This window comes from Drosophila sulfurigaster, chromosome 3, assembly GCF_023558435.1.
Source record: "Drosophila sulfurigaster albostrigata strain 15112-1811.04 chromosome 3, ASM2355843v2, whole genome shotgun sequence".
NCBI lineage: Eukaryota > Metazoa > Arthropoda > Insecta > Diptera > Drosophilidae > Drosophila > Drosophila sulfurigaster.
The window spans coordinates 28,330,310-28,355,930 of NC_084883.1; the positions used below are offsets into that span (position 1 = coordinate 28,330,310).

Here is a 25,621-nt window from a genome sequence, read left to right on the forward strand (position 1 = left end):
TTATGTTAGCACCACAAAAATATGCAATGAAGAGCTGGGCGCGTCACTGGTTCAGTTTTTGGCTTAAACGAAACGTGATGTCAATAGCAAACAGTTGGGCGCAAGGTATCGCCACCTAAAAATGTACGCTGCTTATTTATATACCAATACACACACACACATACACTCTCACACACACACACTCACAGTGTGTAAACTCTGAGGGCTGTGTGTGCGTTGGTTTGATTGCGTTTTGCCAGCGTCGTGCCAATTTCACTGTCAAGATATTGAAGCAAGAAAATTAGTTTACCGAAAAAGTGGCTTTGGGGCAAGGTGCTGCTGCTGCATGTGTACTCGTAGCTAGGTAGGTGGAAAGGGGGTGCGACGCAGGATACCCGGCAGAGACGTCTGTCTGCAGGCAATACCAGAAAATTGTATGTGGCAGGCGCTGTTTGGATTTGCGCCGCTGGAGCAAAATTGAAATTGATGGCAGGCTGCACGAGAGAGATTCTCAACGCTGCCAAATCAATATCGTGCTGGGGGAAGGAACAAGGAGGAAGGAGGAAAGGATACGCAGTAGATTGGCCCCTGTGCATGTGTCTAATATGCTAAACATCACTGATTTAGTGGTGGTAATGGTTGCTTTCGGGTGGTTTCTCCGCTCTTTCGGGGCGCCAATGCCACAAGATTTATGTTCGCTGTCGTGTCTGCTGTGGCATATGCTGAGGCGCCACAAAAATGTGTTAAGCAGCAACAAATGAGTTGTGGAAAAGTGCAAGTAACGCAAACAGACTTCCGCAATTAATCGCACGCACTTTATACGAATATAAACTACTATTTTTAGCCAACTAATGAGAGTATTCAATACTAATTTAGAACAGTGGATTACTGGAAGGAAGGTATATACAAATTTGTATTACAATATTAACATTCTTAAAATGTTCAATTCATTCATTTATTTCAGAGATTTAAGAATTGATGAATTTATGAATTATATTTATATTCATTTCTTGACAGATACTTTTATTTACCCAAATATCCAATACAATTCATAAATACAACACATCTTAATTTATTGACATATTTTAATATTATTCCTATAAATATTTATATGCATTTTATATAAATTTTTACGATTCCCTTAATTAACCAATTAACTCAGTTTGGTATCTAGCACACATCATCGCATATTCATGTCGTTACTCACAGTAGATAAATTTCAATTTACTCGCAACAGTTGATCAGAGTTGAATTTCTACGTTTTTTTTTTTCTTTGGTGTTCTCACAAAAGATAACACCTTATGTTCAATGTATGCAGCGAGGAGAAAATGCTGTCACGCTTCGCTCATTATGCTACACAAACACAAACAAATAGAAGTAACACATGCCGTAAAAGACAAACGAAACGATGCTGCAGAGCGATCATCAAAGACATTCCCCAGCTGCCAAAACGCGCATTTAAATTTCAAATTAATTTCCCATCGTCATGTGTAAAAAAACAAATCTGCAAGCTGACAACACACACAAGCACACACAGAGAAAGCAACTGAGACTGAGAATGGGACTGAGAGTGAGACTGAGACATCGTTTGCAGGGCAATAAAAGAAGCAGCTGAATCGGAGTAAAAGAAGTGAAAAATGCCAATGCGATGGCGCTTGGCGCTACGTAAATACGATTTGAAGTCCGTCCAGAAATGATATGCGTCCGTTCCTTTCCGCCAACCTGTTTTCACAGTCACATTTTTGCCCAAAGTCTGAAACGAGCAGCGTAAAATATGCAAAAGAAACAAATTTTTGTGCGCGCATTCGGTTTTTCTTTTCCGCTTTTTTTTTTTTTTGGTTCACTTCGCATTCAACTGTGAATTTGGTTGAATAGAGGGTATGCTCAAGTCATTTAATTCAATTAGAGAAGAATTTAACATAAATACAACTGTCAATTTAATGGAATATTGATCCACAAAGCAAAAGCTGGATCAAACTGTTTCTATGTTTAAAATAATAACGAAGTATTTTACTACATAATATTATATTATACTATGATACTTATTTTGTATGAAGCCTTTAATTAAGTATCTATAAAACAAATTGTTTAATTCAAAATAGTTATTTTCATATTCTTTATATATCTCTGCATTGAAGACAGTTTTCTGCATGGCAAAGCAATTGAAATATTCTTCTCTTATATACAGCGTATCTGTTAGTCCATCATTGGACTATCTACCACACACACTTACTTATTTTTTCATTGTTTTTGTTGCGGCTCATGGCTGAATTGGCACAACATATGCGATGCGCCGAGTGCTACGCGTTCAGTTTTTGCGTGGCATTCTTTTGCTGCTGTTGTTGCTATTGTTGTTCGTGTTGTTTTCGAGCTCGCATCAATTATGCTTTTATTTATACAACAATTTCGTCGTCGTCGTGGCTGCTGCTGGCCAACGCGGTGCGACGCGACGCGTCGGGTTGGCAGAGCGTTCAATTTTCGTCAGGCAGACGCATCGCTTAATGTGACTTGACAAAAATGGCGTCCAATATGGCGCAAATGTTGTTGCGAAGTGTGGTGGAGAAGCCTGTCAGGCTGCCTTCTGCCTTTACGCTTGAGCGGAGCACACATCTCGCCAAGCACTCGCACCTTGGCAACGTCAAGATGACGGCCAAGTAGAAAAAGAAGAAGAAGACGAAGAAGCCCCGGACTCAGCTTTTCTATTTTAATTCACACGCCATTGTATTCGTGTTGTTTTCGCTTTGTTTGTTGTTGCTGTTCCCGCTGCTGAGCGCCTAAAAGTAGACGAAGTTGAATTTCTAATGTGCAGCAGCTGCGAACAATGGAAAAACTGGAGAAAACTCGCATCGCATCGCATCGTCGTTGTTGTTGTTGGCTGGCTGTTGCCTGCCTGATTGTGTTTTGGCGCTGTCGTTCTTGTTATCGTTATTGTTCTTATTGTTGTTGCTAGTTGTGTGTGTGCGAGTGTGTGTGCGTGTGGGTGGGTTGCTGTGTTGTGTTATTTTTTTTAGCTGCTTCTCCTTAAGCATACTTATGTGTCCGTTTAAGCAATTTTTAAATCATTGCACTCGAAACAAGCATCGCTTTAAATTGTGTTAACGATCCCCAAAAACTTTGTTTTTGCTCAGAAAATTATATGAAATATACTCTGCAGTGATTATGGTGATATTATTATCATTATTAAGGTGAATGAAATAGCATTCAAGCATCTGCTGACCTTGTCTCTTAATTTTTTTGATTTATTGCGTAGAAAATTGAATATGAATTTTTTTTTTACCTAAAGAGACTTTAATTATGTTTCTCATTCCAATTCATAGCGAGAAAAATTGATTGATTTTTGTATTTAATTGAATATTTTTTTAAGAATCTGGTGAGAAGCTCTCTTAATCCTCAATTACTTATTATTTTTATTTAATTTAACTTATTTAATAAGGAATTTGAATTATATTTAATACTTATTTTCTTATTTAAATATTATATATTTTCAAAGAATATTCTGTTTGTTTCCACCCTTTTTCACAATTTACTTCTAACTTTTCCCTGTATAAATTTTGGCTATTGTTTCTTGTGTTATATTTCATTTATGTTTGTCAAACTTTGTTCTGAACTATGCTTGAAGTGCGCTCAGCAACGAAAGCCTAATTAAGCTATCCACGAGCTTATTAGCTTGGCATAATCCGAGCAAAAGTTTAGCATTACTTTTGATGCTGTCCTTTGAAGCATGGTCACATTTCCACGCAGTTTTGCTGCCTGCCACCTTTGAGAGAGAATGTCAAGTGTGTTTTATGTTTATTTTTTGGAGAAGGCAAAGCAAACAGAAACAGAGGCTGGCCTATGCAAATTTTGTTAAGCAAAAGTCAACCCATTTTCGACCATTTACTTTGGCAACACAAACACAATTTTCAAATGCGTACCCTGACCAGTAAAATAACAAACAACAAACAAAATGGAAATAAATGCACATCAAGAGTGGGAGTTGAAAGAAAGAAATGCTAATTGCCTAATTTATTCGAAGTCGAATATGCGGGCTTTAAGTTCTTTTTTTTGCTTCGCTGTTGCTGTGTGTCACTTTGACTGTAATTTAAAATATTTATTTATGTACGATATATAGCTTGCTCCCATTTGTAAATGTAAATGTTTCTGGATTTGCTTTGCAGCTGCTGATGCTGCTGATGCTGTTGGCCATTTTTGCTTTTGCTGGGCGCTTTTGCGCTTCGCCAATCAAAAGCATTTAGAGAGCAGCTTTAATGCATGCGCGCGCTTTCATTAACAAGCAGTCACGCCCACAGCCCAGCTCACGCCCACTCTTCTAAGCCGCATTTACACACAACACACACAGCATACACACACCTACCTAGGGGGCAAAAAAATCGCGTCAGCGGCTTATGCAAATGTGTGGAAAAAAGCGAATGTTGTGTTGAGTGAATACGAAATTATTGTTTACAACTGTAAACTTTTTAATACTCTACACAAACTGAGTGGTCATAACGACTAGACAGGCAGTTTGGCAGAAGATAAGTTATCTTTATTATTTATGTGGAATTATTTCAAATTTATTACTTATCATTTTGTTATGCCACATTTTTCTTTCATAACTTTTGTAAACAAACAAAAAGAAGTGTATTGCGATTTCGACTTGTCATCGCTGTTGTTTAGAATACTTTCTGTGTGTTATTTTTTCTGTACATTTGTGGGTGCTTCTATTTAGAAAACGTTTGCAAACCGCACTAAAAGCGACTTATAACATGTTGAGTGCCAGAGGATTAACAACAAACAAACTCAATGCATGGACAGAGAATAGAAACTGTCCACTCTCTGGGCACAGATCTGGCTGACTGGCTGACTGCCCGGCTGCCCTCTCTCACATTCTGCATCCGACTGTAAATTCCTTTTTAATGAGTGCTGGTTTCCCATGGAGGGCGGGGTGACTATTCTGGGCGTGGCGTGCATAAGCTGCTTAAGGTTTGGCGTAATCAAAAATTTTTTAAAAGCTTTTTGTGGTACATCAACATGAAAGCCAAGCCTGTCCGGACAAGTCCGAGAGATGAGAGAGAGAGTGAGGGAGATAGACCGAGAGTGTGTGAGCAGCATCGAAAAAGAAAACTTTGTTAAGCTTGAAATTAACTTGCGGTTTGTCTGCTGCTGCCGCTGCTGTTGCTGTTGCTGCTGCTGTGGCAACTTTGACGCCTGCAGGTAGGCAATCAATTTTTTTTCCTGTACCAACTTGCTGATGTTGTTGCTGTTGCACTTAGCAATTTGGCTCTGGCCCGGTGTATAATTAATATATGCAGGAGCAAAAGTGTAGCATACTTTTGTGCAAGCTACTAAAAATTTTATACAACAGCTGCCGCGTCGTTTTGCGCTAATTACCTGGCTACCAGAGAGCGAGAGCGAGTGAGAGTCGTAATGCCAAATTGCAATTACAACTGCCAACTTGGCAGCCGCACTCCCCCACTCTCCTCTTCCCATTACCCCACCTAACTGACATTAAAATGCTTAATGCGCAGGCAGGTAAACGAAAAAAATTACGCGCTCTTAAAATTAAAACAAGAATGGTTGATAAAAAAACATAGAACAGAACAGAACAGAACCAACTGAAATTGCTCTACTCATTTTCCTCACACACACACACACACCTTGACGGTTTTTCACGCTAGCTAGCAATTTGGCATAGTCGAGTTCTTGCTTCTTCCTAGTTCTTCTTCTGATGCTGCTGCTGCTCATCTTAAAAATTGCCCAGGTGAAAAATTGCAGCTGTCGTTGTTAGTTCTGACGTTAAGGAGTACAGCCCTGAGGGCGTGCCGCATTTTCGGGCGTGGCAGGTCAGACATGGCAGCCAAGTAATGAGCCGCCGGGCAGCTGCTGTTGCTTTTGCTGCTGTTGCTGCTGTCGTGTGCTGAGCATTATTTGGAGTGTTAAGAGTGAAGTGCAGTTAGTTGTTCTAGGCCTGCAGCGTTTTATGCCTGTGTGATCAACGAGGTCGCCATCAGATAGGGGGAAAAGGCTAAATAGCCTGTCCAACTAAGTAGTTGAAAAGCATATTTGCATAGGTTCAAAAATATTGTAGTTTTTACGGAGAAAACATATAAGATATCATCACATTCAATGCTGAGGATATCAAAACTTCCAAGCACACACACACACCGAAAACACCTCGGGCTATGCTTTGATTTTGCTGTATATTGGCTGCAATCAGCTGTAAAATGTGACGGTCTAAAGGGGGAAAGGGGGAAATGACAGCTTGGTGATTGACTTAAGTTGGGGCCAACTGTTTGCCCTGATTTGGATTGGATTTATACATTTTTTCGCGGGGATGTTGTTGGTTTATTTGTTTTGCGGTTCGGTGTAGTTGTAGCCTCACTTGCGGCTATGTATTTGAAGTTTTCACTCATACATATTTGCCAATGTCTGATGAAAGGGGGAAAGCTCTCTATTCCTCTCTCCCTCTTTCCCCGTTTCTCAAGTTGTGTTATTGTAAAAAATGTGTTTAGAGCCTTGCGGCATGTTACATTGATTTTGCTATTCCTTCAACCAAGCCAAGCTATGGTCTGTAATTACGGCAAAGGCGAAACAGCAATAGCACCGAGCTGGCGCCATCATCATTATCATCATCAAGAATTTCCGCCTAAGTAAACACATGATTTCATTCTCGCGCGCACAGCGTGGAGGAAAATGGCGCAGCGTTTGTTTAAAAACGCATCTAAATTGCAAATTAAGCAACAAATTTCATCAACAATATTTGAATTTGAATTTAAATGCGACAGCGACAACGAGTTGTGGGCTACAAAAGAGTGAGTGAGAAGCGCGTAGAGAGGCGCATAGCTCAAGTCCGTTGCGAACGAAGCTTCGCTCGACATACACACACACACACACACACACACACACACACACACACACACACACACAAAACCGAAAATGTAAAATTCGTTTCGCCTTTCGTAAAGCCAGCAGCAATCTGAGTGGTAAATAAAGCCAGAGCGACGAACAAGAAGAACAAGAAGAAGTAGTAGAAGTAGAAGAAGAAGAAGGAGCAACAAACAGTACTCATTCCCCTTCTCCCTCCCTCTCCCTCACTCTCTTATCTGCACTCTTCTAGTGAGTTGACTTGGATGCGAAACGTTCGCTGCACTGATGTAAACACCGAAAATACAACAATGGCAACCATTTCAGTTTGCTTTCTACCCCGCCCCTTCCCACAAACAGTACCCGCTCGTTGGCTGGTTTTGTGTATTTGCTTGTGTTGTTTGTCAAAAGAAGCAATTTACGTGCAAAATAACTCAAGTGTCATGCAAATTTCATTTATTTTCGCACAAGAAAAAATAATTCCCGCACCGCGACTGAGGCCGACAGAGAGAGAGAGAGAGAGCGAGCAGCAGCAAACGTTGTCATAGAGCATATATACTCCCACTCACTTACACACATACATATGTACACACACATAGATACATATATATTTAGTTATATGGTGTTTTCTTACAAATTTCCTTATAATGAAGTCACTCGTCGGCACAAAATCGCAGCACAAAGGCAAAAAACCTTCAGCTTTAGCTTCTCGGTTGCCAAACAATTTGTCGCTGTGATTTCTATATACATCACATGCTTTTGCTTTTTTAGAATATTAGAGAAAAGTGTGCTCTTGATTTTCAATTGAAGTGGAGCACAAACCGAATATAATAATCATTCCTTCTAGCTATTTAATTTAATTTCGCATTTAATTCTAATTTATTTTTAAAATGCAACCAAAGCTTGGAGACCTTGCCACTTCTAGCTTAAATGAAGTTTGTTAAGTACTTTTTGCACAGAACAACAAGGAATGACAACAACAGCAGCAACGCAGCTCCAACAAGCAAATGAAAGTACCTTAAGTACTTCAGGTTGAAAATTTCATTAGTTTCGCATTATTCGCTCACAAGTGCATGTCCTTGACAAATGATGAAAAAATACAACAACAAAAAAAAAAAACACGAAATATAAATAAACAAAATTGTGAATTTGTGAACAACGCGAACAAAAATAAAAGGAAATAAAAAGCTTAAAATATTTTCGAGGCTTTCTGCTTTTATTTGACGAGGGAACAAAAGCTGCGTGGGAGAACTTCAGCGTCAACTTGAATTTCATTTGAAACTCAAACTCGTAAACGCAAAGTGAAACTCAAATTCCCCAATTCAAATTCAATTGTTGTTGCGTGCGAAAAACACGTCAGTTTAATTGGAATTATATGGGTATTATGTTGCAAACTTCTTCCATACAAAATTGACTATTAATTTGCAAGGTGCGCACTTGACGTTAATTTGAGCAGGCGAAAGCAAATACGTTAACAATAGATGACGTTTAACAGGTAATAATAGCTTTCAAAGAATTTATTTAAATTAGGTATTGTTACAGTATCACTTACCGGCATAGTTTGACTTCCGTGTAGATTGGTTATTGCTGACTGAGCCTCCTGTTGCGAACCAAATTTAACGAAAGCGCAGCCTGAAAATATACAAGAATAATAAAAATATATTAGTTACTGTTGAAGAATAAAAACAAGGAAGAAAGCTACAGTCGTGAGTGCTGGACTGTGAGATACCCGATACTAATCTCGAATAAAAACCAATTCTACGAATATACTAAAAATATAAAACAAAATACCAAAATATATCAAATATTTTACTTGGCATATTGATATAGTATTTTTTCAATGTAAATTAGATTAGATTACCTCATACTAAAAGATTTAATCATTATCGCAAGATGTATTGTCAATAAAGTATATATTATAAAAGAAATTTTTCTTTAAACATTTATATAAAATATCTTCACAAATACTTTTTAAAAGAATTGTCTGAAAATGACAAATGCCCTCGTTAAATCGTTACTGCATTCAGTCTCAGCTCGATCGACATGTGTGCGCGGCATTTAAATAAAATTTTAAGTGCAATTAAAAAACATTCTCAGCAAAAAGATTCGCGCGATGCGGTTCAAACTTCAGCTCAGCTGAATGCCACTGAAACATCGAAGCAATTGGAGCATCCACATCAACATCAGAGAGCCAAAGCGAGAGCTGCCTGCCATCATGGCCCATTATATAAAAATAATAGTCGGCCGGACGGTGAATGTAAAATGTAAAATTCAAACCAAAAAATACATTGCACTTGGCGCTCATTATTTTGTAATTTGTGCGCCAGCTGCTTTCCGTGGAGAGGCTGTGGGAAATGGGCGTGGCCATTTGGCCATAACACTAACGCCTCCCAATGATGCTTCACGAGCATAATTATTAAAAATCATTTATGCTAATTTAATACACAGGCAATAACCACAAAAATGCTCAGCGAAAAAAAAACAGAAAAAAGAAAACCAACTGGGGAAAAATGTGCTTTGGGTGCTGAACAAGTTTGCACTTGGCAGATTTAATGAGATTTTAAAGTTGCGGGTGAAATTTTAATCAAAGACTTCAGTAAAAGCATTTAAAAGAAGAATTGAGATAAGGTTAGTTGGCGAAAAAAATTGCAAATTTATAATTGAGATAAAATAATCGAGTATGAAAATTTAGCAGACAAGTTAAAATATATTTCATTAAAACGTGTGCATAATTAATAGAAAGCAATGACATACAATTAACAATAAACGGTTTTTAATGGTTTTATTTCAATTTTTTTTACTAAATGATACCACAAACTAATATTTTTGCAATTTAATATCACATTTTATGTGCAGTTTGAAATGAGAAAAATTAATTAATATATTTAAATATTAATTAGTAAAAACTGCTATAAAAAGTATACGAAATTTGTGCCGCTTGAAGCGACTTTAATATTCCAAGGCGTCATTGTTTACAGTTGGAAATCACCCCAACCCCCAAGGAATTAATTAAGGCCCTTTGGAGTTGACCTCACAACTGGCGACAAGATTGAGCTTAACCTTCATGCGACGACTGTTGTTCTGTAGGCAACAGCGGCAACAATGCCGAAAATTAAGACCCTCAAGCATAGGAAACAGAAACACACAACAAGAGGAACAACAAGCAGATGAAGAATGAAAAACAAAAAAAAGAAAGAAAGATACATTTATTCGTCCCCCCCCTTAAACAACTGGCGGCGGCGTCTAAATTGCGGCTCCGGCTGTTGTTGCCTTTGTAGTTGCCGCTTTGCTGTCCTAGGAAGGGGACATTTTCGAGGGGGGGGTGGGCATGCAGTACCCAGAGAGCGAGAGAACGCGCAACAAATCCCGCCTAAAACCATGCAACATGCGAGCTGACAAGCCGTAAGGCAGACAAGCGCAAATTTCGCGTGCAAACAGGAACAGGATTTTTATTATTTTTCTTTCTGTTTTTTTCTGCTGCTGTTGTTGTATATTCTTCTTCTGTGCTTTTCGTGTTGCAAATGTACAAAAAATAAAGTGTAAAAAATTCAAGTGGATTTTTGTTATTTTTGTGCTGTTTTATTTTCTGTTTGTGTGTTGAAGTGACAACAAAATCCTGCGCCGCTCGGACAACAGTTGTAGAGTCCCCCAAAGGGAAGGAAGGCTGGCAGGCGGAGGGAGCTGCAAATCAGCGTTGCTAAACAATAAAAAATAAAATATTTTTGTTGCCTGTTAATCCACAACACAAAAACAGAGAGTGGGAGAAAAAGAGATCAACAGAGTGAACAAAAAAGAAAAACGCAGCAACAAAAAATAACAGAAAACTGAAAAAATTCTGAATGCCAGGCCGAGCAAAAACAACAAAAGCTAAAAAAGCAAAGCAATTGCTAAGCATTTTTGTAAACTTAAATCAAAGTTGATTTTGTGTGTATGTGTTTTTTTTGTGTGTCCTTTTTTATACTTCTTTTGTTTGTAATTTGTGTTGGGTGCTGCTTTCCTTTCTTGTCGTTTCTTTTCATTTGTGTTTTTTTTTTCGCTTTTGTTTATGTGAAATTTATTTTTCTTAGCATAACTTGCAACAAGAAAAATATTTGCTAGAAGGACTCTGTAGACTCTGTGAGTTATGCAATCTTAAAACACCTTCGTTAATTGCGTGCTTTTTGTTAATATATAGAACAAAAAAAAGCAAAAAAAAATATGAAAAAAGTTGCCTCAACTTTCACAGAAATATGCTAGATATGAAATTTGTGTTTACTGTAGCTTTTGAAGTCTGCGAAATCTTTTTACTTATTTTAATTAATTACACTTTAAGTTAAGAGTTCTTTCTCTCTCAAGCTACTGTAATTTTTATACAAATCACAAACCTCAATGATTTTTTTCTTAATCAAATTGCTAAGAGCCACTTTCGGTTAACTGGCAACTTTCCAATTGATTAGCCATCAAAGTAAAGTACTTCAACATTCATTACACTAAGAACAAACTAACAGATTTCTCAACTAATTTGTATGCTTTCAAAGGCAAAGCCAAAGGACATTAACTCATTTAACTAGAGTTTCTTTTCGTACCCCCCAACGACACATTTTTGATTATTTACCTTTGAAGGATGTCATTTGTCTTCGCTGACGCACTTGCTAGCATTAAGGCTAATTTGTCGAACTTCAAGTCATTATAATAATTAAAAGTAAATTAGGCTAGGCAAAGAGGTAAAAGCTGTCAACTGCTGTCCAACTCGGAGACGAAGTCCGACAGCTTAAGAGGCAACTTTTGCTTTGATCTAAAAGACATTGAATTCAATTTACATACAAATCACAAGCACTGCACCGGACACTTGTTACAATTAGGCAACCAGGCACAAGTACACAGGACAATCCTGATGGCAGCAGTGTCCTGGCTGCAGCAGTCCTTAAAGCTAACGAAGTGCATGCTTTAATTACTTAAGCGACGACAAGTTGCAGTTGAAAGCTGGAACTTGGCAGCGCAATTAGTTGAAATTAAAATGTGTGAGAACAAGTTTGTTTTTTTCTTTTCTGTGCGCCAGGTTTTTCTTATGCAACTTCCGTTGAAGCGTGAAATGATGCAGCCAGCGGAACAGTCGGCGAGTACTTGCTCAGCAGCGAGCCTAATGACACTTTTTAATCAAATATGCTAATGATAATCATGGCAAAGTTGCAGACTGTCATTAAAATTACACTCGCTTGTTCACTGGCCAGTTATAATCAGCATTAAGTCTTCATTTATAAATCAACACGTTCTAGTTAATAAAAGTTTCTGTAGCTTTGTGAACAAAGTTGCAGCATTGTTCTGAGAAAGGTAGAAATAATAATTAAAAGCAAAAAGAAATAATTCCTTGTTAAGAAATAATAATAGATGGACAACTAATAATTTTTGGTTAATCCAACAACTAATTATTTCATCATATAACTCAACTGTGAATACTAAAATATGCTATATTTATATTATATTATATATATATCATAGAGTGCATAAATACCAGTTTGTCTGCCAAAGCAACTAGGCAACTAACTTAGTAAGTAGGCACATCTCCGTTATGGAGAATATAATAATAGACAATATTATTATACAACTAATTATAATCATTAAGATGCCTATATTCATCTCCTATTTTCAGAATTTCTACATATACAAAAAGTAATCTAACCTTTAGCACTTGGTATAAATGACAACGATTTACCTTGGCAACACTGCAGCAATTTTTTACAAGCAGCTAAATGAAGTTGTCCCTTGGTGTGTGTGGGTGATCTCGGCAGCCAACACATGTGATTATATTTATGGCAGGGATTTATCGGGTTGAACTGTGGGTGGGAGAGGGGAGGTGGGAAAGTGGACAGCCGACCCTTAGTGACATTTGCAATACAAATTTCGCAATGCCATTAATGTATGGGCCCCCGAAAAAATAAACCGGCCATGCAATGAAAAATCGCCGCAGGTCAAACACGTAACCAAATTGTGCACAACAACAGCAGCAACACCAAGAGTAAGAGAAGCAGCAACAACAACAGCAGCAGCCAGAGAAGCAGCAGCAGCAGCATCAGGAAACAAGGATAACGAGCGTGTTGAGCCCCTGACTGCTGACCAAACGTCTGCTGGTCGATATGTTGTTGGGTTGTTGGTTGGTCATTTTGCTGAGAGCTGAGAGAGAGCTGAAAACTGTGAAGGGGAAGCAAGAGGGTAACAGGGTATTGCTCATGTTATGGCTCTGGTCATTGCCGGCTGTCTCTGCTCTCACCCCGATCCCCTTCCTTTGGCTTTGCCCGGCTGCCTGTATGGGACAAGTATTTTAAAATCCAATTAAAAACGCCCTAGTGGGATTTTTCAATCGCTGCCTGCTGCCCCAGCGAAGCTGACAACAGCAGCAGCAACAGCAGCAACAACATGTGAGGCAGCAACCAAGCCGAGCAACAAAGTTGCATTAAGCGCGCTTCGTTCGCAATTCGCCATTTGCCATTCGGTCGCGTCGTCGTCGTCGTCGTCATCATCGTCATCATCATCGTTGTTGCTGTTCTCGATGTGTGGAACTGGAAACTGGACAGGACAGGACAGGACACGTTGATGGCCATTGCATGTTTGCCTCGGGGGCACAAAAGCGTTGCATGAATCTTGTTAGCCAACGTTTACGCTTATTATGCGGCAGCAGCAGCAGCAGCAGCAGCCTTGGCCAGTAACCAGAAAGCAACGCTATCGAATTTGTTTGATGCATGTGAGTCTCTTCCAATGATGAGACCTGCCACACACACACACACAGACACACATACACAACAATATCAACGACATGCACACAAACAAGGTAATAGCATATGAGAAGGCTGTCACTAGTTGTCGACGTCGTTGCAGTTGCAGCACTGCAAATTGCATTTGCCTCATGACACTCACAGTTGAATGCATTTTGCCATAAATGTGCAACACATTTTTGCTCGGCGAAACAGTGCAAAAATCAAATAAACTCAAACCAAAACAAGGCCAACATCAACATCAACGTAAATAACACGATTGTCAAAAGCGAATTAGTTATTTCACCTGTAACTGCTGTTAAGGATTAATGCTTTATTCATGTACTGAAATGTTGTTAAAGGGCGAGTGCATTAAATAAATTGAATTGTCTTTCTAATATGCATAGGAAATTAAAGGAACTTTTCAAATTAATTTACTTTTGTTAGAAATGAGGAATGCAAGTGTAAAGAATTTCAATGTGAAACAAATTGTCTTTTTCTTTTAATATAAGTTTGTAGAAATATTTGACTATGTATTCAATAAATATCAATATAAATAAAAGCCTCAATCATAGCTGATGTTTAATAGTTGTCATAAATCACTTTAAGCCCAATGGATGACTTGAACTACACAGCTGCAAGTTTTGCCTACACACACACGAAACTTTGTCTGTCTCTAATGAAGTTGGCTGACAAAAAGCGGAAACTTATCAATATGGCCAACTGGAACTGCAAATAGACTCCGAACTCGAAACACAAACAAACCAATTTTTCTTCAACTCACACACATACACACAATTGTTTCTGCCTTGGCTTGACCTCAACTGAAATTGAACTCTTCTTTGGCCAAGCATGAACCTTAACACTTTGCATACAAATCAAAAAGAAAACACACAAGCAAACGTATGTGAAGAATCTTGCATACTGAGAGACAAAGACCACGTATCTCGAATCTGCAATGGGACCATTATTCTTGATTTGAGCCGAAGGAGGAAGAAGAAGAAAGAAAAAATAGTCGAAGAAGAAGTTTTTCGGCTAGCGTATAAACAAAAGGTAAAAAAGGTTTTTGTGAAAGCCTACACACAGAGCTGGGGCCATGATTCAAATGGATTTGGTCTGGATTTGCAACTACAGTTAATAACATTTGGCCTGCCAAGAAGAGGAAAGTTGAGCCTCAGTTGAGTCGCTGTCCATACAAATTCACTTCATAATACATTTTATTGCCCAACGAACTGACAAACTGACTAACGGACTAACTGACTAACTGACTAACTGACTGACTGGCCAACCACTTGAGCTGAACTGAATATGCAAAATAGTTGAAATTTATGCCGTGTGTCTCCATGTAATGTAATACATTTTGCACTTCGTCTGTCTCTGTACCTCTTGCATGCAACATATATTGTGGCATCCGCAGGCGAAATTAAATAAAAATCAGTGACCAGGATATATACAGAGTGAGCTCAAATTGCAATTTCATAAGCAATTTACCAGCCACCCATACATACATTGAGATAGATACATTTGAGATAGATACAAAACTTTTTGTTTGAATGAAATTTGCCTGCGAGCCACAGCAAAAAAAAAAAGGAAAATAAAAATTTTGTAGAGGCAAGCAAAAGAGCAGCTGGACAAGCATTCACAACTCAGTCTGAGTCGGAGTTTTGTCATTGCATTTGCCTGTTGTTGGCCGCAGGGGTGTTCTCTCAAAAAAAGATAGAGAAAAAGAAAAAGGAAAGCTGCAAATTACATTTCAACAAGGCAATGGCAAACGGTTAAAGGCAAAGTTGTCTATGGCTTTTGTTGTGGCTCGAACAATTTAATACTTGGCAGCAGCGTTGACATTTTTATGGCACTCTCGAGTGCGTAACGCAGCCTAAAAGTATGTGCACGTCCTTTTTGGGCCCCCAAATGAGCGTATGTCCTTGCGAGTGAGTATGTGTATGTGACACACAATAAACACCAATTAAGAATATAATATTTTGTGTATACACAGCACAAATGTCAACCAAGCCGGACCGAGTCAGAGTCGGACCGGGGCAAATTGAAAAGCCAAGAAAGTCTCTCTCTAGAATATTTCTTGCAAGTGCTGTGCAAATAATGCACAAAAGTGTGCTACAAAATACAAACAAACAGGCGTTTGGCAACGACTGCTGCTGCTCAAAACCTATAACAAAAGCTAAAATATTATTGCTTTTGGGTTTTTCGACTATTTTTCTGTCTTTCTCTCTCTTTCTCTCTCTTGAGAGGCCAAGCCAAGTCATTGCCCCACCAACCGGCCACTTTACACAGGACGAAAAACCGTAGCTGGCTTGTTATAAGGCATGTTGACAAGCCTCTTTAACAAATGACACCAACAGACGACGACGACGATGACGACGAAGGACTCGAAGGACAACAAACAGATAGAAGCTGAAGCAGTCAACCAGCCAAAGCAACCAGAGCAACAGCAGCCAGTTGGCCAAATAGTCAGATGTCCAATGCGACGCTTTGTGTAACATTTGTTAAGCGCAACCGAAAAATTTGTTGCTCTTGTTTTTGTTTGGTTGCCAGTTGCCAGTTGCCGTCTGTTGTTGTTTTGTTGTGTTATTTACTATTTCGTTGACTTATACGTAAAAGTGTCCTTTTTTGTTTGGCCATCGAAGAGAAGGAGGTTAGAGGATGGAGCATAGCTCCCTTAAAATATGGCCTGGCCATTGAGGCAATGGATTGTTAACCCTTTTATGTCCTACTGCGAAGGCATTTGAATTTGCAGCAATTTGAAAGAGCAATAGATACATTAGGATTGAAGCATATTCAACTAGCACTGACAGTTGTTCAAGTAAATACGAAACTCAACTTGTTTATTGTATGCTCAACGGAGAGTAATTTAAGTTTCAATTTAAATGAGCTTTAAAGCTTACAAAATACGTATGGAAAAAGCAAAATATGTATGCAAAAAAGGCGAAAAATCAACCGCCTAAATAAACTCACACAGCAAAGATTTAAAAGCCGCTCAAACCAAAGTAATTTCAGCTTTCAGCCTAGGCAACAACAACAACAACAACAATCCGAGTTTTTGCCAACAAGCGCTGAACGCACCACAAACAAGGTAAATGCTTTTCCAACAACAGCAGCAACAAAATCAACTCAGGACCGAGGTGGGGTGCAACCGCAACATAATAATTATGCAACAGAAACCGCAATGCATGCGGGGCAGCAACAGCAACAGCAGCAGCAACGGCAACAGCAACTGCCTCGGCTGGTTGCAGGTTTGGCTGAATCGGTGCCCCGGCCAGCAGGAAAATTGTTTTGCCAGGCGAAAGTGTGAACAAAAAAGCTGTTGCGTGTGTTGCAACCAAAGCAACAACAACAACAACAACAAAAGCAGCAACAACGACAGCAAAGAAAAAAGAAAATACGTACATAAAAAACAACAACGACAGCAAAACAAGCAAAAGCAACAACGTCAAACCGCAAAGTCAAATGCAACTGAAGCCGCAGAACAGAGTTTGAAACGCGTGCTGAGGCGGGGTAGCAAGAGTTCAGAGGTCGTGGTGAGGGGTGCGGCATAAAGCTCTACGCGTGTTATTAAAGAGACTTAGTGAAATTGGAAATGGGAAAAAGATTTGACGGCGTTATGTTGCGCTGACAATAAAGAAGATTCACTTGAAAGAGTTGGCGGGATTTCCTTTCAGACAGAGTTGAAGCTGTGCTATAAGAGGTCAAAGAGGACAGCTTAGGTAACAATAATACATAATATTTAAAACAAAGAATATACATATACAATATAATATATAATAATATTATTATTATGCTATAAGAGATATATAAACTAATTTTTCGCTACGACATTAAGGCGCTAAATTGGCTAAATGGCTTTGCCTTTAGTTACGTAAGTTAGTGTCAATAATATAATATTTTTAAACAAACAAGAAAGAGAGAACACTAGACTATGAGATACCAGCTACCCTTACTCTTAATAAAACAAAACACTGCGGTATTATTCTACCGAAATGTACCGAAGACTCTATATGGTATTTCTATATACTTTTACGTTCAAAATATATCACAGAATCAAAAATCAACTAAGATTCGACAACAACAGCCTTTTTACCATTATAAAATTATTATTTTAATAACTTTTACAATTTTTATTTAGATAAACGACGAAGCAGACCGTTTACGAAAAGCTGTATAATAATTTCACTTAATATCAAAAAAGAAATAATTATTTTTTATATTATAATAGTATTATCATTATGTGAAAAATGTACAAAATAAATTGCAAATTCTTCACGACTTATTAATGCAATAAATTGCAATGGCTTTGTGGTAAGCTATTGTATAATTCAGCTGATGTCAGCTGGCATAATATTAAAAACAATCAAATTAGTAATAGATATTCCATAACTGATCCCACTGGGATTAACTGCGAGCTCTTCGAATAGTATTTGCCCGCTTTTAAGTGTCCTGTTCTCTGCTCTTGTTGTTTTTGTTTTTAATTTGTGTGAATGCCTTGTCGATTTATTTGTGCACTTATTTAGCGCACAAAACACAAAAGCTCGGCAAATAAAGCCGCATAACTTAATAGCGGCTCGCTTCATTTGAAGTTTATTGCTGAGTGTGGCCAGGGAATAAGTAAAGAACACACGAAGAGAAGAGAACCAGAAAGAGTGAGAGGAAGAGAACCGGACCACGGTAAGGAAAATCAATTTAGCTGGGGCTTAACTTGAACATCAAAGCGTAAGGGCAAGGGCTGTGTGGTGGATCCTGAGGGTTGGCCACGAATGCCAGAGACAGAGACAACGGAGCAGTAGGAAACACAGGACACAGGTAAGCAGGATACACTTTAAGCCTAATAAAGTGCGCGCCCAAAAGCATGCAGCATGTTTTGCTCTGTTTTATTTGAGCCAAGGTATAGAAGCTAATTGTATTGCGCAACGGAATTTGATTGCATGGATTTGTATGATTGAAAAGGGCAACTCGCAAAAGCTGCCGCCGTCGTCTCTATGCTAGAAGCAGCAGCTGGCACGAAGCCAGTGCATAAATTGTGCGCCCAAGTCGCGCACATTATTCATTTTTAATGCGCCCGTGAGGCGACCACAACAATTTGGCCACATGTAAGCACAGCTACTTGGCCATAATTGCCAGCAATAGGAGACTCGAGACTGAGACGGTGACGGAGACGGCGACGGAGACGGAAACAGAGACACAGACATAGACACAGAGTGTGGCCAGCAAGACAACATCGGTGCACTTAAGACCAAGCAGGTAGACAGCGGCAGACAGTGGAGGAGGCATCATTAAAATGAGTTAGCGCTGTGGGCACTCTAGCAGAGAAGAGACTCCGAGAGACTCACAGAGACTTCGTCTCACAAGAACATTGGTGTCTAGTTGCCCTTTGAGGGGCAGGGGCGGCCTTTTGGGTGCAATTTGCAGCGGCAGCGGCAGCAATTAAGCCAAGAGGTAGATTAAGTTTAAGCTGCGGTAGCTGTGCTCCTTGTGGTTGCGCCACGTCTCAGCTTGCCTCAAGTTGCCGCCTCAACTCGACTCGACTCGAATCGCTTTGGTTTGGTTTCGTTTGGTTCACCTCGGTTGGCTGCGTTTGACGGCCCCAACAAAACAAATGCGCATTGCACATCGCTTTGAGGTAAAGCGCACTGAATTTACCTGACAACAAAAAAATTGCAAGAGCTAAAGATGCATCCTGCGGGAGAAAGTAGCAAAGATTTAATAGAGCTACCTTTGGCACAAGATTAAAGGCATTTCTTTATTTCTTTGTGACCAAGTTAACTTCAGTTTTTATGTGTATTACAATTATAATAAATATGGTTTGCATATTGCGTATGCGCAACGTATAACGAAGCGAGAAAAAGTTTGAGTTATATGATATTAATTTAAGTTTCAATCATTTATTAGTATTTATTAACTTTTTGTTACTACACCCAAAAAACCGTAAAACAAGTCTGGAAGCATTATTTGAGTTATTGAAGTATTTGCAAATGAATTTGGTCTTAATTCAATAAGCCAATGAGTATGAGCCAGATTCATTGCGTAAACCTTTAAACCATATTGAATATTTTTGGTTAAACTCGACAACATTTCAATTGCATTACGCAAAAATGTGAAGCATTGCAATTTCATTGTTGTTGTTGTCGTACTTGTTGTTGTTGCTACGGTGGATTGAAAACGTGGTAGTCGTATTTCTATACTCGTACACGCATCCATGAATCCATATATCCATATGCATAATATGCGCTTCACTCGTGTCCTGTGGATGTGGCAAACAAAACGTGCCGCTTGCAAATTGTACAACAACCAATTAAAATGCATAACTCGATTTAAAGTTTACATAACATTTTGCTAAATTACAGGTTGGCCCTCTCAGTCTTTCACTCTCTCTCTCTGGCTTATATAAGTGGCCTGCCAACCAACAAACCAGTCAACCAGCCAGTCAGCCAGTCAGGCAGTCAACTCATCTATCCCACTGCCATGGCATTCCATAGTGAAACCTCAGCCTCAACTCAACAGCTCAGCTTGCAACGGGGCTTAAAATGTCTGTCAATTGTTGTTGTTATGGTTATTGTTGCTGTTGTTGTTGTGGTTGTTGCTGTTGCTGCTGACGTTGCCAGGGCAACATGCAATTAAAAGCGATATTGAATTTTGTTACGCTATGCGCTCGAGTGTACGATTCTATAGTAGTTGTTGTTGTTGCTGCTCTGTAGCGCTTATTTAATTTGAGCAAAAGCTAAAATATTTCGTTATGTGATTGGCATAAGTTATACAATAATACAAACACAACAACAGCAGCAGCCACAGCAGCAAAAACTCAAAAATTATGAAACAGTAAATCTGCAAATTTTTGCCAGCTTTCATTTGAAGTTGACTACTCTCTGGCATAATCATTATTATATTTAATTTTTGACATATCAACTTTTTACAATCCAATTTCGTATTAAATTTCCCAGTTTTCTCCTCGCTCATTGTTCATAATTATTTTTGCGTTAAATGTATTCTCTAGTGGCAGCTGCTTGGCAACGAAAAGTACGATTTATATTTAATATATTATTTGAGAACAATGCTGGTTTCAAATTTAAGTATTAAAATGTTTTAATTTGAAATTGAATATATGCCATATTTATTGTGTTAGCTAGTAAAATATCAATTAAAATTAATTCCCAGTTTAAATGCCAACTTAATAATTCAACTTTTTGTTTTACAGCATCTCCTCTAACAATGTGTAACTCGTCAGCAGAATATCTGTGTTAATTTAGTAGCTGCTATTAATCTCTTGATTGAACCATCAATCTAAGTGCATTGACTTTGCTTTCAATACTTAAACGACCTCGACACATTCAGCTAGCTTCCCAAAGGGCTCGTTCCAATCATCATGCAATGATCAACGACCTCTCCCCAACTCTGGTATATAAAGTGCCCGTTTTTCTATTGTTGTTGCCAAATCGTAGCTCTACCCTAATTTATGGCTATTATGCCATACACATGGAGAGAGAGAGAGAGAGTACTTGACAGTGAGGCAAAGACCAGCAGCAGCTGGTGTATCCTGCCGGGAGGGGGCGTGGCTTGGCAGAGGGGATGCATTTATAAATCTTCATTGTTGGGCAGCTGTAAAGTAGCACAGACAACAACGCAAAATGCGCCAGTAGCAGCTATTTTTCTGAGCCATCTGAACCAGGTCCCTAAAAGCAACATCAATTTGCATGAAATGTGCAAGTATGTGTGTGTGTGCGAGTGTGTGTGTGTGTGTGTTGCGTATGCGCATGTAATTACAAAAACACACGAAGCGTTGAGTACGTGCAAATCTGACCAAAAATTTAAATTGAAGTTTAAATTCTGGGAAATATTGTTGCCAATAGATGATGACGACAACGATGATGATGAGAAAGAGAATGATGATCATGATGATGATGCATGCAATTTCCACATGTGTGTCCGTGTGTGTGAGTAAGTGTTGTGGTTGTGGATGCTGTTAGGCTGTTTGTATAACTCGACAGAGGCCTCCACTCTGCTCTTAGCTCTGGGCAACAATCTCTTTCCCTCTCTCTTCTCTTTCTGTCTCTCTCGGACTGTCTCCCATTGGCATCTCTCTGTCATCTCACAGTCTCTGTGGGCATTTTGGGGAAAACAAGTATATCGAATTTTAATTACATTTGCTTCGCATGCGACTGGGCAACTGTCGACTCTCTCTGACTCGGTTCAGTCTATTGCCCCAGCCACAGATTTTCTTTTTTAGTGCCGACCAAACACGGAAATGTGATTTTTGATTGAGTGTCCAGAGAAAAAAAAGCAGCAACAGCAGCAGCAGAAGCGATTTCTCGAACCACTTTAGATCGGGCAATTTTCTTCTTATGCTGACGAATATGAATTTTTGAGAGAGATTTTTGTGTGCAATGCATTTTACCGGTCTTGTCATAATCATGTTTCTGCACGCTCATGTGTGAAATTTGCATGGCATAGACTATTTTTTGGAAATAGAAAATGGCATATTATTTATTAAAAATTGTTTAACCAGAGGCACAAGCAGAATACTCTAGAGTCGACTCAATATTTTATGCAAAAAATTCAAGTTATAATTAACAAACTATGTGTGAATGTTTACCTATCAATAAATCATCTCACCGACACCTTTTATGATTATTATTAGCAGCGAATATTGAATACTTAGCATACAATTTGAAATATTTAGATATTGTAAGACAACTGCTTACCGCCACGTGGAGCACGTGTCTTGTTGTAAGGATGAAGCCTTGTGCACTTACCTAAAAAGATACAAGCAAAAATAAACATGAACATTAGCTAAGAAGTCAGAAAAGAAGGCTATAAATAAAATTTGCTGATAGATCTTAAAATATTCGGTGAAAACTTAAATGAATAGACAGTGATTTATTTGCCAAGAGGCGCAACTGTACCGTGATGAGAAAAGCAAAAAAAAAAACATATTTTTGTGTGCGAAGGCGGCAAACATGTTGTTTGCTTTATTTATTAGCGAGTCATGGCAACAAAGTTGGCAACCAAGAAGCCAAAGCAGAGGCAGAGGCAGAGGCAAGTAAGTATCCTGTCGACACTTGACGCAGCTTAGCCCCGGCCCACAGTTGTCCACAAGAAGCGCCATAAGAAGCCATCCCGTTTGGTTTTATATTATTTTATTCCATTTTGCGCTTGTTGGCTTTGAAAAAGGATAACACAGCACAGAGCATACAGCACACAGCGCAGGCTGCTCTGATGCCTTTAGACATTTTCATTTTCATTAAATGTGCCTGTGCGACGGCTGCTGTTAGCTGTTGCTGCTATTGCTATAGCTGTAGCCTGTGCCTCGTATCCCGTTACGCTCAAGTCAAAAGGATATTGTCTAACAACAAAAGTGGAATAAATTAATTTAGCGCATGTCTTGCGACCGAAACGGGGGCTGGAAAGATGGGAGTTGGCAATGAGCTAGAAAATGAGTTGCACAATATGTATGTATCGTAGTATGTGGCATACACTTGGTAGCCGCCTAAACTGATAATAACAAAATATGTGCTGCTGACAGGTGGCAAGGCAAAGCAAGGCTTCCAGACTCTGACATCTCCGACCTCGTTGGGCGTTTATTAAAAATACGCAACGAAAAAATTAAAGCCTACCTTCAGGCGCCAGCTGTTTATAAATACAATTTGCAGTGTGTATGTGTGCTTATATACATATAGTATGTGTGTATGTGCGTGCACATCAATATCCATTATAGTCAAGCAAGGCTGTCAATTTCACTTTCGCTTAATTGCGCTCAATTCACAGAGAGAGCGAGCCAGCAGCACACAAGAAGTTTTCCCTCTTATTGCATTAATTTTTCAATAATCCTCCCCGAATGAAACAAATATCTAAAGTGGCATACTTCATGGCTGATAAGGCACGCAGTAATCTTTTATTAATGTCGACCAAAGCGAAATGTGCGCTCAAGTAAGTTAATTAAATATCGCAAAATAGTGTGTGCTAGCCCAATTCCTTTAATAAACAACAATCTACAGTTAAGTCTAAGAATATATCAGTAGTTGTTATATGTAACATGCTAGGCAACCCTTTTCAACTCTTCGCAGTTTTGCTTAATGCTTAGGTCACAAACTTTTTGGACATTTTTTATTGACAAGGCTGGCAAAAACCTCAAAACAAGGCAAGAGAAACCCTCGTATAATTTTCTTCTCCTCGTTTTTTTTTTTCATGTAAGGAAAGTTTGTCTACGGCGGAAATAAGCTGGGCCCACAGACTTCTGTTTTAAGAGCTGAGAGAGAGCAGTCTGGTCTGAGGTCTCCTGTGCCGGTGTGCGGTCAAATCTAATTTCCGCAGCTTTACTACTTTATTAAACTATTACAACTAAAGCCGAAAGCAAGCCAGGCCAGGCAACCAACCTTGGCAGCTAGCTGACTACCCAGTGTGACTGGTATTAAAAAAAGTTATGTACATGTATTCCTATATACGGTGGAAATGTGTTAATAAAGCACACTTGCTGCCACTTGGCCACATAATGAAACGAAATTGAGGGAAACTACGTGCTGGGGCTTCTTCTACAGCACTTAGACCTTTAAAGAGTGTGTTACTTTCTTACTAGATTTGGTCGTAAACTTTTTTTGCCAGGATTAATAAAAGTCAGCTGGCATAGAACTAAACGAACTGTCTGTCATATCTGCAGCTGAAAATAACTAAGTGAAGCTATATTATTTATATAGTTAACTATAGTGAAAGACATCTTGATCGCATAATATTTATTTTTAAATAAGCCAGTTAATTTGTTTTTTTTGGTTCATATTAAGATGAATATTTATTTTCGAATTGGTCATTTAACATAAGTTTGATTAGTTTAATTTGCTTATTTATATCTGCTTCTTATATGTTTAATTTATTCGTAATTGATGTGTGACTTAGCCAAAAAAACTTTCCGCACTTATTTATATGGCTAATTTTTGGATATATAATTTGTATATGTAATTATCATGTCTGTTGATGGAAATAACTAACTGAAGCTATGTGCTTTTTATATTAAAATGTGTAAAAGATATTCCAAGTGAATGTTTTCCGTTTTAATTTTGTTTGTAGAGCATTCAATTTCGTTTTAGCCTGCAAAGTTTTCGAACATATTTATATGGCTAGTTTTTGGATGGCATAAGTTCGACATTTTGTGGCTTTTATGAGTCTATGTCGTCGGTTTCTTGTCGTCGCTGTTGCTGATGCTGTTGCTGCTGCTGTGTACGTTTAATTGCTTTGACCTTTGAAATGTGTTGTATAGTTTCGGGCCATGTTGCATGTTAATTAGCATTAAGCAGGGAGGCGTTCATTGCCTGTGTCAAGGCTGCCACTTGTCTCACATTGTGCGAGTGTGATAAAAATTTATTAGACACAGCCACAGTGAGTATAGATGGTGTACTGTATATATATATTTTGTATATATGAAACTTTGACTATATTGCAATTAAATTTAAGCTGCATTAAACAGCTGAGCCGACGCACAGAGCCAGAAACCAAGAGAATGAGTGAGTCCGAGGCAAAAGCAGTCGTGGCACAAAAGAACTTGTGAACGACAAAGTTTTCGGGGTTTTCTGGTTCGGTTTTGTTTGGCTTGGGTTTGGTTTGGTTTTCTGGTCTATGGCAAAAGTTCGCGTTGCGCCTTTTGATATGTATTTTAATTCCAGCTTGTGAGCCATTTTGCAGTTCAGGCCAGGACTTATGGCCATGGCAAACAAGCACAAGGGCGACTGGCTTAAATGGCACTTATGAGCTTATGCCACAACTTACATTATTATTATTATTATTACCATGATTTTCCTTAATACATATTTTTTGGTTTTTTTTTCTCTTCCTCTCTCTGTGTTTGCCATACAAATAAATAGTTATGTGCAGTTCTTGTGGCTGTATATTGACTGCAATTTTGCCCACATTCTTCCCTTTGAGAGTTTCGTTTTAATTAAGGCGCATTAAGCAGCTTGTTTTATGTTGCCTGCGGGTGTTTTTTATATGCCCAGTAATTGTAAAGTGTCGTCTCGAGATGGGAATTCACTCTTAATATACGATATGAAATATTTAGTATCTTATTGAAATATTTTTCA

General features: G+C 38.7%; 1 protein-coding gene across 11 annotated transcripts in view; it reads right to left on the reverse strand.

The window, feature by feature from the left end:
* Nucleotides 1-25,621, reverse strand: part of LOC133844417 (CUGBP Elav-like family member 4) — a 171,050-nt gene that overhangs the window by 54,477 nt on the left and 90,952 nt on the right. For 8 of the 11 annotated variants that reach the window (XM_062278386.1, XM_062278379.1, XM_062278380.1 and 5 more), the window contains one exon: nucleotides 8,375-8,454. In XM_062278386.1, the coding sequence (XP_062134370.1) occupies nucleotides 8,375-8,454 (80 nt within the window). Of the gene's footprint in view, nucleotides 1-8,374; nucleotides 8,455-22,258; nucleotides 22,310-25,621 lie in introns of all 11 variants that reach the window. The other 3 variants (XM_062278384.1, XM_062278387.1, XM_062278383.1) reach the window with 1 other exon arrangement.